The sequence below is a fragment of the Thunnus albacares genome, chromosome 12 (assembly GCF_914725855.1).
Source record: "Thunnus albacares chromosome 12, fThuAlb1.1, whole genome shotgun sequence".
In the NCBI taxonomy this organism is placed as follows: Eukaryota; Metazoa; Chordata; class Actinopteri; order Scombriformes; family Scombridae; genus Thunnus; species Thunnus albacares.
This window is the reverse complement of record NC_058117.1, coordinates 33,317,784-33,330,157: the sequence shown is the minus strand read 5'-3', so window position 1 is coordinate 33,330,157 and position 12,374 is coordinate 33,317,784. Positions and strand designations below refer to the sequence as shown.

Here is a 12,374-nt window from a genome sequence, read left to right as displayed (position 1 = left end):
CCATGTTTGATTCTATTAAACCCAACAAACCGTCGGTCAAATCACTGCCTAGAGTCTCTAAATGATCTGGTAGCACTTTACATGCCAGGTTGGTAATAATAAGGTAATATTTTGATAATAAAGAGTTATAATAATAATGTAATATAATGTTAATTAACAAGTATTAGCTTTGTATTAACGGTGGGTAAACTAGGTAATATAATAGTTTTGTAACAGGGTGATAAGGGGCCAAAGAGAGGGTAATTATGCAGAAACATATCTGAAGATAACGATGACAAAATGCATAACTACATGTTTCAACTTCATTTGATGTTGATGTGAGATTAAACCAACACTAAGAGGCAACATGATGACCTGGAAACACACCTGCTAGTTTCTGTGTTTTATCTAAATACAACATGTGATACTGTTGACGAGCTGCCTACGTACTAATTATACTCATCAAACTACAGAACTAAACATGTCTGTATTATTGCAGTACATCATTTTTTAAATCTTACATAAAATGAAAGGATGCACTTTGGTTTTGGTTTAATCTAAGGTCTAAGTAGAAAAATTCTGCATCTTTAGATGTGTTTCGGCATTATAACCTACCTAGTTATACCCATTGCTAATAGCAAGCTATTACTTGTTAATTACCATTATATTACATTATTATTACCTCTTTATTATCAAAATATTACCCCACTATCATCTTGTTATTACCAACCTGGAATGTAAAGTGTTACCAATTATTTAAGTACTAATTACTTCTTTTTTTGTGGCTTGTTTGTTTTTATTTTGCTCTTTTATGGAATCTGTTTTAATCTCAGTGAGATGATCTACTGGTCTACTGGAATATATTTGCATGATTTCCAGTTAAAAACTCCTTATTGATCTTCTACTGGTCCTTTATGCAGCCCCTCAGTTCAGCCTCTGTCTGAAACAGGCCGTTTTAGCTCCTGTCTCTTTAAGGCCCCGCCTCCTGATGAGCCCACTCTGTTCTGATTGGTCAGCTTTCAGGAAGCTTCCTCCGGCTCCGGAGGCTACGTAAACAAACTATAGTAGCAGGATTTCACTTCTTTTTCTCCTTCTTTACTCCAAATGTCAACTTCTCAAATCCATCCGTACATGTTGGAGCTGACCAACACATGGAAACCCCTTAGCAACCACCTTAGCAACCACTGACATCAACTCGTCAGCAAGGTACAGAAGTGGAAAGTAACTAAGTACATTTACTCAAGTACTGTACTTTAGTACAGTTTTGAGGTACTTGTACTTTACTTGAGTATTTCCATGTGATGCTACTTTCTACATTTCAGAGGGAAATATTGTACTTTCTACTCCACTACATTCATTTGACAGCTTTAGTTACTTTTCAGATGAAGATTTGACACAATGGATAATACTTATGTACTTTTACTGTAGTAAAAGACAGCAGGAGCAGAGATGCCATGCAGGACTTTTACTTGTAATGGAGTATTTTCACTTTGCTGTATTAGTACTTTTACTGCAGTAAAGGATCTGAATATTTCTTCCACCACTTGCGAGGGAGAAAAAACCGTCAAGAGTGTTGAGAGCAGGTTGAAGCCCTGACTTTTGACTTGCAGGCAGCATTTCTACATACGTTCACCTCAAGTTTTGTAACTTTGACCATGTTAAACGTATATTCTGACATCATAACAATATGTAGATGACAGAAAACCATTAAGAGCATAATATGTCCCCTTTAAAGAGAAATGAAAGTGAGAAATCAACAGCTGCTAAACACCAGAGCTCACTAACAGACTACTTTCAGTTTGACAGTTAGTGGAGCTTGAGCTGCTGCATTAGGACCCTGCAGAGCTGAGAGAAGAGGGGAAACTAACTCAGAAAATACATGGAGGAGGAGGAGGAGGAGGGGGGGGGGGGGGGGGGGGGGTAAAAAGAAGGAGAAAAACAAAGTCTGGAGGCAAAGAAAGACAAACGATGGGAGAAGAGATAAAGTAAAGACAGAGACAGACGGACGCTGGGGAGACATTACGGAAAAGACTGAAGACAGACGGAGTGACAGCTTCAGATCCAGAGACAGATAGAGAGAAGAAAGAGAGAAAGAGAGAGGGAGGAGGAGGAGCTGAGGAGGAGGAGGAGGAGGAGGAGTCCGGGAGGAGGGAGGCAGATAAAAAACGCACTCAGCAGAGCAGAGTTGTCCAAACTGAGAAGGATCAGAGAAGAAAAACAGTCTGATCTGCAGCGTGGAGGACACAGGAGGGACGTCTCCGAGCTGAAAGACAAGACAGACGAGAGGAAGAGGTGGAAAAAGAGGAGGAGGAGGAGGCACCAAACCACCCACAGAGAGAAACCGTCCTCACACACAGGCTCACTGTTTGATCCTCACACACTATATTTATGTTTGGCAAAGAGGCAAAAAGCCTCAACTGGCAGTTTGTGTTTCACAGCAGCTGAGCTTTGACTCACTGACAACGGAAAAAAAGAGCTGAACAGAGGAAGAGGAGAAGGAGAAAGACGCCGGGAGGCTGCAGAGAAACTACAGAGAAGATACCGATAAATAAAATCACACATAAAAAAGACAGAAGAAGAAACAAATGCTCAAAGTTTCATCACACGACCTTCAGAAGAAGATCCAGAGAGGAAGAAGATTTAGAACAATCACTTTACAACTGTCATCGCTGAAGTTTCATTGACTCTAAGAGGAGCAGACTAACAGAAGAGGATCATGGGACGTCCATAAAGACAAGACCTGCGTCCTCCGCTTCCACCTCTGCCACCCCCACCCAGCATGCTGGCCAGGTTATCCCAGGGAAGGAGCTCTCCGGGTGGGGCAGGAGGGCTGCTGCTGCTCCCTCTCCTCCTGGGACTGATGATGATGATGATGATAGTGGCGGCGGCGGCGACGAGCGTCGACACCGCAGAGAGCGAGGAGAGCCAGGAGATCCTGGAGGACGACGAGGCTGTCAGCACCGAGATCCTGGTAAGAAAAACACGACTTTTCACACCTGAACCCACAAAAGTTCCTGAACTTTTACACATCATGACGACCTTCAATGCAGGGAGGAGAAACACGATCTAATTAACACAACATTAATCAACTGAGTCGTTTCTGTCTGTTCAAGAATCGTTAAGCAAACTAACAAACAAAACATGTTTTCAGTTTTCTCTTATAATTTCATCTTCTCTGAAATATTAACAGTTAAATATCTGCAGATTACTGTTTCCAGGAAATGAGTTTAAAATGAAAGGAGCAGTGAAACAAAGCGTGAGACTCAGGTGTGTCTGTAAACTCACAGTCTCTTCATGTTGTGGGAGGAAGACGAGCAGCGAAGGAGAGATGAGTCTGGTTTAATGAAGGAGTGGAGACGTGTTTCTTTGTGCTGTGAGTGAAGTAACGCTAAAGAAATGATCAAGTATTGATGATCAAGTATTGATGATAAAGTATTGATGATAAAGTATTGATGATAAAGTATTGATGATTAAGTATTGATGATAAAGTATTGATGATAAAGTATTGACCATCTGCTGTAGATAAACACTGAGCTGTCAGCTGCTCTGCCGTCTCCATGTCTTTGTTTTAAAGATGATTTCTGACGTGTTTGGTTGAAGAGAGACAGTAGACACAGTAGACAGAGTAGAGACACAGTAGAGACAGTGGACACACAGTAGACACACAGTAGACACAGTAGACAGAGTAGAGACACAGTAGACACACAGTAGAGACAGCAGACACACAGTAGACACAGAGTAGACAGACAGTAGACACAGTAGACACAGAGTAGACAGACAGTAGACACACTGTAGACACACAGTAGACACAGAGAAGACACAGTAGACACAGTAGACAGAGTAGAGACACAGTAGACACACAGTAGAGACAGCAGACACACAGTAGACACAGAGTAGACAGACAGTAGACACAGTAGACACAGAGTAGACAGACAGTAGACACACTGTAGACACACAGTAGACAAAGTAGACACACTGTAGACACAGTAGACACACAGTAGACAAAGTAGACACACTGTAGACACAGTAGACACACTGTAGACACAGTAGACACACTGTAGACAAAGTAGACACACTGTAGACGCAGTACACACACTGTAGACACACAGTAGACACACTGTAGACACACAGTAGACACACTGTAGACACACAGTAGACACACAGTAGACAAAGTAGACACACTGTAGACGCAGTAGACACACTGTAGACACACAGTAGACACAGTAGACACACTGTAGACGCAGTAGACACACTGTAGACACACAGTAGACACACTGTAGACACACAGTAGACACACAGTAGACACAGTAGACACACAGCAGACACAGTAGACACATAGTAGACAAAGTAGACACACTGTAGACACAGTAGACACACTGTAGACACAGTAGACACACAGTAGACGCAGTAGACACACTGTAGACACACAGTAGACACACTGTAGACACACAGTAGACACACTGTAGACGCAGTAGACACACAGTAGACACACAGTAGACGCAGTAGACACACAGTAGACGCAGAGAAGACACAGACACAGTAGACAGAGTAGAGACACAGTAGACACACAGTAGACACACAGTAGACAGACAGTAGACACAGTAGACACACAGTAGACAGACAGTACACACAGTAGAGACAGAGTAGACAGACAGTAGACACACAGTAGACAGACAGTAGACAGACAGTAGACACACAGCAGACACACAGCAGACACACAGTAGACAAAGTAGACACACTGTAGACGCAGCAGACACACAGTAGACAAAGTAGACACACTGTAGACGCAGTAGACACACAGCAGACAAAGTAGACACACTGTAGACGCAGCAGACACACAGCAGACACACAGCAGACAAAGTAGACACACTGTAGACACAGTAGACACACAGTAGACAAAGTAGACACACTGTAGACACAGTAGACACACAGTAGACAAAGTAGACACACTGTAGACACAGTAGACACACAGTAGACAAAGTAGACACACTGTAGACACAGTAGACACACAGTAGACAAAGTAGACACACTGTAGACGCAGTAGACACACAGCAGACAAAGTAGACACACTGTAGACGCAGCAGACACACAGTAGACACACAGCAGACACACAGTAGTCGCAGTAGACACACAGTAAACGCAGTAGACACACTGTAGACACAGTAGACACACAGTAGACACAGTAGACACACAGTAGACAAAGTAGACACACAGTAGACACACAGTAGACAAAGTAGACACACTGTAGACACAGTAGACACACAGTAGACACACAGTAGACACAGTAGACACACAGTAGACAAAGTAGACACACTGTAGACACAGTAGACACACTGTAGACACAGTAGACACAGTAGACACACTGTAGACACAGTAGACAGACAGTAGACACACAGTAGACACAGTAGACACACAGTAGAGACAGTAGAGACAGAGTAGAGGGGAGTCTGCAGTGAAATTAAACATGTTTATGGACTCATCTCTGGGAAACAGTTGAGTTGTATATGAATATATTGTTATATATTGTTATATATTTCTGTATATTGTTGTATATTGCTGTATATGAACGTGTCTTCTAGGAGACGGAGTTGGGCAGAGTTGAGTGTTTCTATTTGTCTTTTTACAAGCTCATAACAGACAGAGAAACCACAGCAGAGCAGCTGGATGAAAGGAAGCGACGCGTCCTCGTATTTACAAAAACTCCCCTCAAACAGAAACGAACAGAGTCGCCACTACGAGTCTGAATCATCGGATTATTGGATAAACGTCGACGTCTTCTCGCTCCACTGACACTGACACACTAAAACTAACACAGTAAAATAAATCAGGTCACTACGGAGAACCTGCTGCATGTATACGCAGATTCACAGTAACCATGGTTACCACAGCACCACCTATAAAAACAGATGGTTGTTCATCACCCAGTAAGAAACCACAGCAGACACTTGATGTCTGCTTCCAGTGTGTTGGAGCCACGTTCAGCTGCAGGCTCAGTTGTTTTTTAATAGAATCTATGAAACATTATCTCTTTATTTACAGCTTATCTTCAACCATAATCTCTATAAACACATATCTGCATATGGATCTGTAGCAGCAGCACTGTGGTACTGGAAGCGTTCTGGTTTCTGTTTGTAGTCTGACAGTATTGACCAATCAGGTTTGAGCAGGCTCTGGTTGCATGCAGGTAAACAGAGATCGAGAGACAGATCGACCGTCCAAACACAATCTGAGAAACCCATCAGCCATCATCTGACCAGGATTCAGATTGTATATGAGCTGCGTTCATATGCAGATTATCTGTTTATAGAGATCAGACCAGATGTCGTCTGGAACGTCTCAAGTTGCTAATCAGACTGTAAACAACAACCAGCACACGGAGGAGGAAGACTTGGCTTAGATATCTGTTATCCGTTACCAAGGAAACTATAAGAGAAGGAAGGGTCATTACATCATAATACCGACGCTGTGACGCTCTGCTTGATGCTGGTTCTACTGAAGCGTCTACCCGACATGTCTTCATCATCTGACGTTTGATGAAGAAACGCCTCTAATGAATGTGAATAAATACATTTGTTCATTTGCTGTTGGTCTCCAGATATCCACAGACGATTACAGGTAAACTTCATGATGAGTCTAATTAAAACGTTCACCGTGGCAAAGAAAGACGTGCTGGGATAATAATAACTAATGTTATGTGAATATTAGTTACTCAACGGAATGTTTACAAACCTCCTCTGATTATTAACTGTGCTTCAGTAAACTATAAACTGACCTTCAGCTATAAAACGCCTGCTCACCTGCTACACAGTGACGTAATGACCCGTCCTGTGTTTAGTGTGTGTTTAGTGCGTGTTCAGTGCGTGTTCAGTGCGTGTTTAGTGTGTGTTCAGTGTGTGTTCAGTGTATGTTCAGTGTGTGTTCAGTGCTTGTTTAGTGTGTGTTCAGTGTGTGTTCAGTGCTTGTTTAGTGTGTGTTCAGTGTGTGTTCAGTGCTTGTTTAGTGTGTGTTCAGTGTGTGTTCAGTGCTTGTTTAGTGTGTGTTCAGTGTGTGTTTAGTGTGTGTTCAGTGCTTGTTTAGTGTGTGTTTAGTGTGTGTTCAGTGCTTGTTTAGTGTGTGTTCAGTGTGTGTTCAGTGCTTGTTTAGTGTGTGTTTAGTGTGTGTGCTGTTGTGTTTAGTGTGTGTTCAGTGTGTGTTCAGTGTGTGTTCAGTGCTTGTTTAGTGTGTGTTCAGTGTGTGTTCAGTGCTTGTTTAGTGTGTGTTTAGTGTGTGTTTAGTGTGTGTTCAGTGTGTGTTCAGTGTGTGTTCAGTGTGTGTTTAGTGTGTGTGCTGTTGTGTTTAGTGCGTGTTCAGTGTGTGTTCAGTGCTTGTTTAGTGTGTGTTTAGTGTGTGTTCAGTGCTTGTTTAGTGTGTGTTCGGTGTGTGTTCAGTGCGTGTTTAGTGTGTGCTCGGTGCGTGTTTAGTGTGTATTTAGTGTGTGTTTAGTGTGTGTGCTGTTGTGTTTAGTGCTTGTTCGGTGTGTGTTTAGTGTGTGTGTGTGAAGCTTCTATTCAGCTTCAGCAGTCTGAGTTAGTCATATCAAGTGGATATCTGACACATTTACAGTCTTTTTAGCATCAAATTCCCTCTTTGTGTTTCCTCGGACAGTGTTTCCCTGTTGAGCTGCAGGTGGAAGTATAGTAACAAAAAGAGGAACTTTCACTGTTCATTTGGACTCCTGACTGATGATTTAAGACACTTGAAAAACTGTGAACTGTCCTTTAAACTGCAAATGAAACATGCAGACATGCAAGAACTCAGTGAGTTAAATATTGGACATATGAACCTCTGCTGTGGTCTGTGTCCTCCAGGACTCGGTGTCCACTGATCTGTCCAGAGTGTCTCCTCTCAGCTCCTGGTTGATCTTCAGGAGAAACTCCAACAAGGGTGAAAACCGGAAAACCAAAGGGTCCAGGAGAACCTCCAAGGTCAGAAAAGATCAAATATAATAAGTTAATACACATATTAATAAACATATTAAACATGTCTGTGAGTCAAACTGCTGCACTGGGTGACATGTTCCTTCATCACCATCAACACACACACAAAAAAAAAGTATTGCAAATAACTCACTGTCTATTTTAATTAAACACTGTTGCTGGTACATTCAAACCACAGCAGACATCATCACAATCTGATGTCTGATTTTTAAACCAGTAAGAGAGTCTGTAAGTCATTCTGCAGATCACCTTAGATAGAACCTTCTGATTCAAAGTAGAGCTGCAACAATTAGCTGATTAAAATTAATCACCTATTAACTCAATTTAGATCATCAAATAATCGTTTTGATTATTTGAGAAACTGAATATCTTCGAGTTGTGGACAAAACAAGATATTTGAAGATGTTGTCTTGACATTTTTCATCATTTTCTGACATTTTATAAACCAAACAACAAATCGAATAATCAAGAAACTAATCGACAGATTAATTGGTAAAGAAAATAATTATCATTTGCAGCTACTTCAAAGGTCAGGATATAGATTTATAAATCTTTGTATGTCTCTGCAGCATGGTCTTCCAGGCCCTCCAGGACCTCCAGGACCCCAGGGACCTCCGGGCCCCCCTGCCCCCCTCCTGCCCCAGCAGCAGGAGCTCATCCAGGAGCTGCAGCTCAAACTGAGAGGTGAGAAGGTCTCTGATGTACTGACGCAGAGAGCATGTCCACACTGAGCCGGCTACACTTGTAAACTTCTCTTCGTTCAGTTCCTTCGTCCAGACTGAAGCAGCGTTTTATTGGAAGAAGAAGAAGAAACATAATAATAACAATGGCGAACAACTTCATGCGATTGTTGTTCTCTTTATTGTCGACTCTGACAGCTTGTTAAGAGCTACCTCCTACAGTAAAAGTACATAAGTATTATGAGCTTGATGTAGTTAAAGTATTGCAGTAAAAGTACATAAGTATTATGAGCTTGATGTAGTTAAAGTATTGCAGTAAAAGTACATAAGTATTATGAGCTTGATGTAGTTAAAGTATTGCAGTAAAAGTACATAAGTATTATGAGCTTGATGTAGTTAAAGTATTGCAGTAAAAGTACATAAGTATTATGAGCTTGATGTAGTTAAAGTATTGCAGTAAAAGTAGTGGTTTGGTCCCTCTGACTGATATATTATTATATATGACATCATTAGATTATTAATAGTGAAGCATCAGTGTTAGAGCAGCATGTTACTGTTGTAGCTGCTGGAGGTGGAGCTAGTTTACACTACTTTATATACAGTTAGCTAGTTTAGTCCAGTGGTTCCCAACCTAGGGGTCGGGCCCCTCCAAAGGGTCAGCAGATAAATCTGAGGGGTGGTGAGATGATTAATGGGAGAGGAAAGAAGAAAAAACAAAGTTCTGATACACAAATCTGTTTTCAGTTTTTGGACTTTTTCTCTAATCTTTGATTTTTGCTGAAATATTGGATCATTTGAACATTTATTGAAATGAAAGCATGTGAGAAGTTTAGAGGGAAAAATCACTATTTGGTGGAGCTGTTAACAACTCATAGACATGTGAAATGTGACCCCGACTACACACTGCTTTTTGTAAGACGTCAAAAGACAAAAAGGTTGGAAACCACTGGTTTCATCTTTAACAATGTGTTGTATTTTAAAAGCTTGTTATATTATCCATTGTGTCAAATCTTCATCTGAAAAGTAACTAAAGCTGTCAAATAAATGTAGTGGAGTAGAAAGTACAATATTTCCCTCTGACATGTAGAAAGTAGCATCACATGGAAATACTCAAGTAAAGTACAAGTACCTCAACATGGTACTTAAATACAGTACTTGAGTAAATGTACGTAGTTACTTTCCATCACTGCCAAACACAGTAAACAGATGGAGCTTACAGTCTTTATGCTAAGCTAGGCTAACCATGTCCTGATGAAACATGTGACTGTGGTGAGACAGAATCGAAGGTTTAGAGATGTGAGAGCATCAGACAGACGTCCTGCTTGTTTTCACTGAAGATGGAAAAAAAAAAAAAAAAAAGATGAAATCTTTAATGTCCAAAAAGCACAAGAACAGAGAGTCACTGGACATGTGAAGTTATGAGTCGGTACAAACAGTTCTCAGAGTAACTGGATCCTTTAAACTCAGCAGTCAGACAGACTGAACTGAACACTGTTTCATTTTCACATCATTTGCACTTTAATTTTTCACTTTCGCTCAGTGTTTTCTGTATGTAGGTTATATAAATACAGCTCTGTGTGTGTGTGTGTGTGTGTGTGTGTGTGTGTGTGTGTGTGTGTGTGTTTGTGTGTGTGTGGAGGCAGGCTGTCTGAGTCCTTAATAGGTGTAATTTTGTGGAGCGTGGATGTGACTTGGCTCAGCTGCAGGATTCCTGACATTCCTGCTGACTGATGGTGTGTCTTTGTTACTTTCTGTGTGTGTGTGTGTGTGTGTGTGTGTGTGTGTGTGTGTGTGTGTGTGTGTGTGTTTGTGTGTGTGTTGTATGAATTTGTTCGTTCATGCATTTTGCCAGTTTTTCTCCACCAGGTTGCTTCTTCGTCATGACTGTTTCCATCAGCATACACAGATTTTTTTTTAGTCCCAGTTTTGCTATATAAACCTGCTCCGAATGATGTCGGACTCTGGCAGAAATGTGTCATATTGTGATATTAATGTAACGGCACTGTGTTGATTTATTTACGTATAGCAGCAGTGCACATGGCTGAAGGTTTGCTGTGGAGAAGCTGTTTCCACAAAAAACAAACAGTCTGATCTAGAAAACCTCATCTCAGCATGTCTTTATATCTCAAATATCTCACTCAGATCACAGATAAAACCTTATAAATCAAAGTCGATTCTCAATTAGTCAATTAAATGTAATCACTTATTGACTAATTTAGATAATCAAATGATCGTTTTGAGTCATTTTTTAAGAAGAAAATGTCCAAATTCTCTGATTCCAGCTTCTTAAATGTGAATATTTTCTGGTTTCTTTAGTCTCTGTGACAGTCCAGTTGAGGACGTCACCTGATTTTCACTGTTTTCTGACATTTTATGGACCAAACAACTCACTGGTTCATCATCAACAGCTTTGGCTGTGTAATGATGTGCACATGATGGAAGTATCCTGTATTTATTTTAAGCTTCAGTTAGGGTTGATATGTTGAGCTAGCTAGCAAACAGCAGTTACAGAGCAACATCATCATCAATAATGTCAATAATTACTTGTGGGGTTCCTCAGGGATCTATTCTTGATCCTTTATAGTTTCAATTTGGCTAAATGCTGCTGCTTGAAGTTTATTGATCACTTCTTTTCATCAGAATAGTCTTTAACATTTAACACAAATTCTGTCATATTATCAGCTTATAAAGTAGTTGTGGCTAATATGTTAGCAAACAGCTGCTTATTTCCACATCCAGCAGTTACGGAGCAACATTATCATTCATTTGGAGTCGTGTTTCCGTCCACCTGGTGAAAGTAACCCTTTGGTTTGTAGACTCGCCCTTTGAAGCCTCGAGTTTGTCTTTTAAACCGTCGCCATCTTAGATTTTTGGAGCCAGAAGTGATGAGAAGTGACAATATTTGTAGAAGAAGGTGGGGCTGACTAGACCCTAATGCTAGCTGCTAGCTTGGTTAGCACAGTGCATTTACAGTCTATGGTTAACTGTGATCATGCTAATACTAATGCTAATTTTAGTTAGCAAAAAACAGGATTAAAACCTTTAAAACAAAATGTACTTACTGGAAAAAAATGAACATCTTACTCCTTAGAGGGTCGTTTAGTTCAATCAAACGCTGAACAAGACTTCAAAATGTTACAATTAACTTTAATGAACTGGAAACAAACTGAAATGGCGACAGCTACGGCTAAACTCTCCGAATCTGTTGCCATGGGAGTGACTTGTTAATCACAATGTAGCCACGCCCTAAAGCATACGCCGCTTTATCATCTATTGGACTCTAAATGGGACCATAATTTACAAAATGATCATCATGATGTATTGACGAAGGCTTAAAACTAACGATTGAGACCATAAACTCGTTAGGAAACTGTTTAACAAGGTAATAAATCAAGTGAGCAGTAGGGTCATTTTCTCATAGACTTCTATACACTTCTTTTTGCAGCCACAGTCGCCCCCTGCTGGCCGTTAGAGAGAATGCAGGTTTAAGGCACTTCCGCCTTGGCTTCACTTTTCAGACTACATGCTTGTTTTTTGCTCTCTACCAACTCCAGAGAGAAATATCTGGCTAAACAACGCGATGAGACGCTGAGAGTGAACCAGAACAGATAAACAATGAGCTGAAACTCACTATAAAGCTCCGTAAAGACGTGTGGACATGTTGGATTAAACCTCCAACCCTGGGACTCATGGAGCTGCGGCTGGATTATGAGGGAGTCTGTCTTTGGTCTCTGGTGCA

At 40.9% G+C, this 12,374-nt stretch overlaps 1 protein-coding gene across 1 annotated transcript in view; it reads left to right on the top strand.

The window, feature by feature from the left end:
* Positions 1-1,886: 1,886 nt before the first annotated feature.
* The window catches only part of si:ch1073-184j22.1 (erythroferrone), a 13,524-nt gene continuing 3,036 nt past the window's right edge, over positions 1,887-12,374 (top strand). The window contains exons 1-3 of the mRNA XM_044368113.1: positions 1,887-2,950; positions 7,827-7,943; positions 8,525-8,639. Coding sequence (XP_044224048.1) covers positions 2,759-2,950; positions 7,827-7,943; positions 8,525-8,639 — 424 coding nt within the window. The 5' untranslated portion in view covers positions 1,887-2,758. The remainder of the gene's footprint in view (positions 2,951-7,826; positions 7,944-8,524; positions 8,640-12,374) is intronic.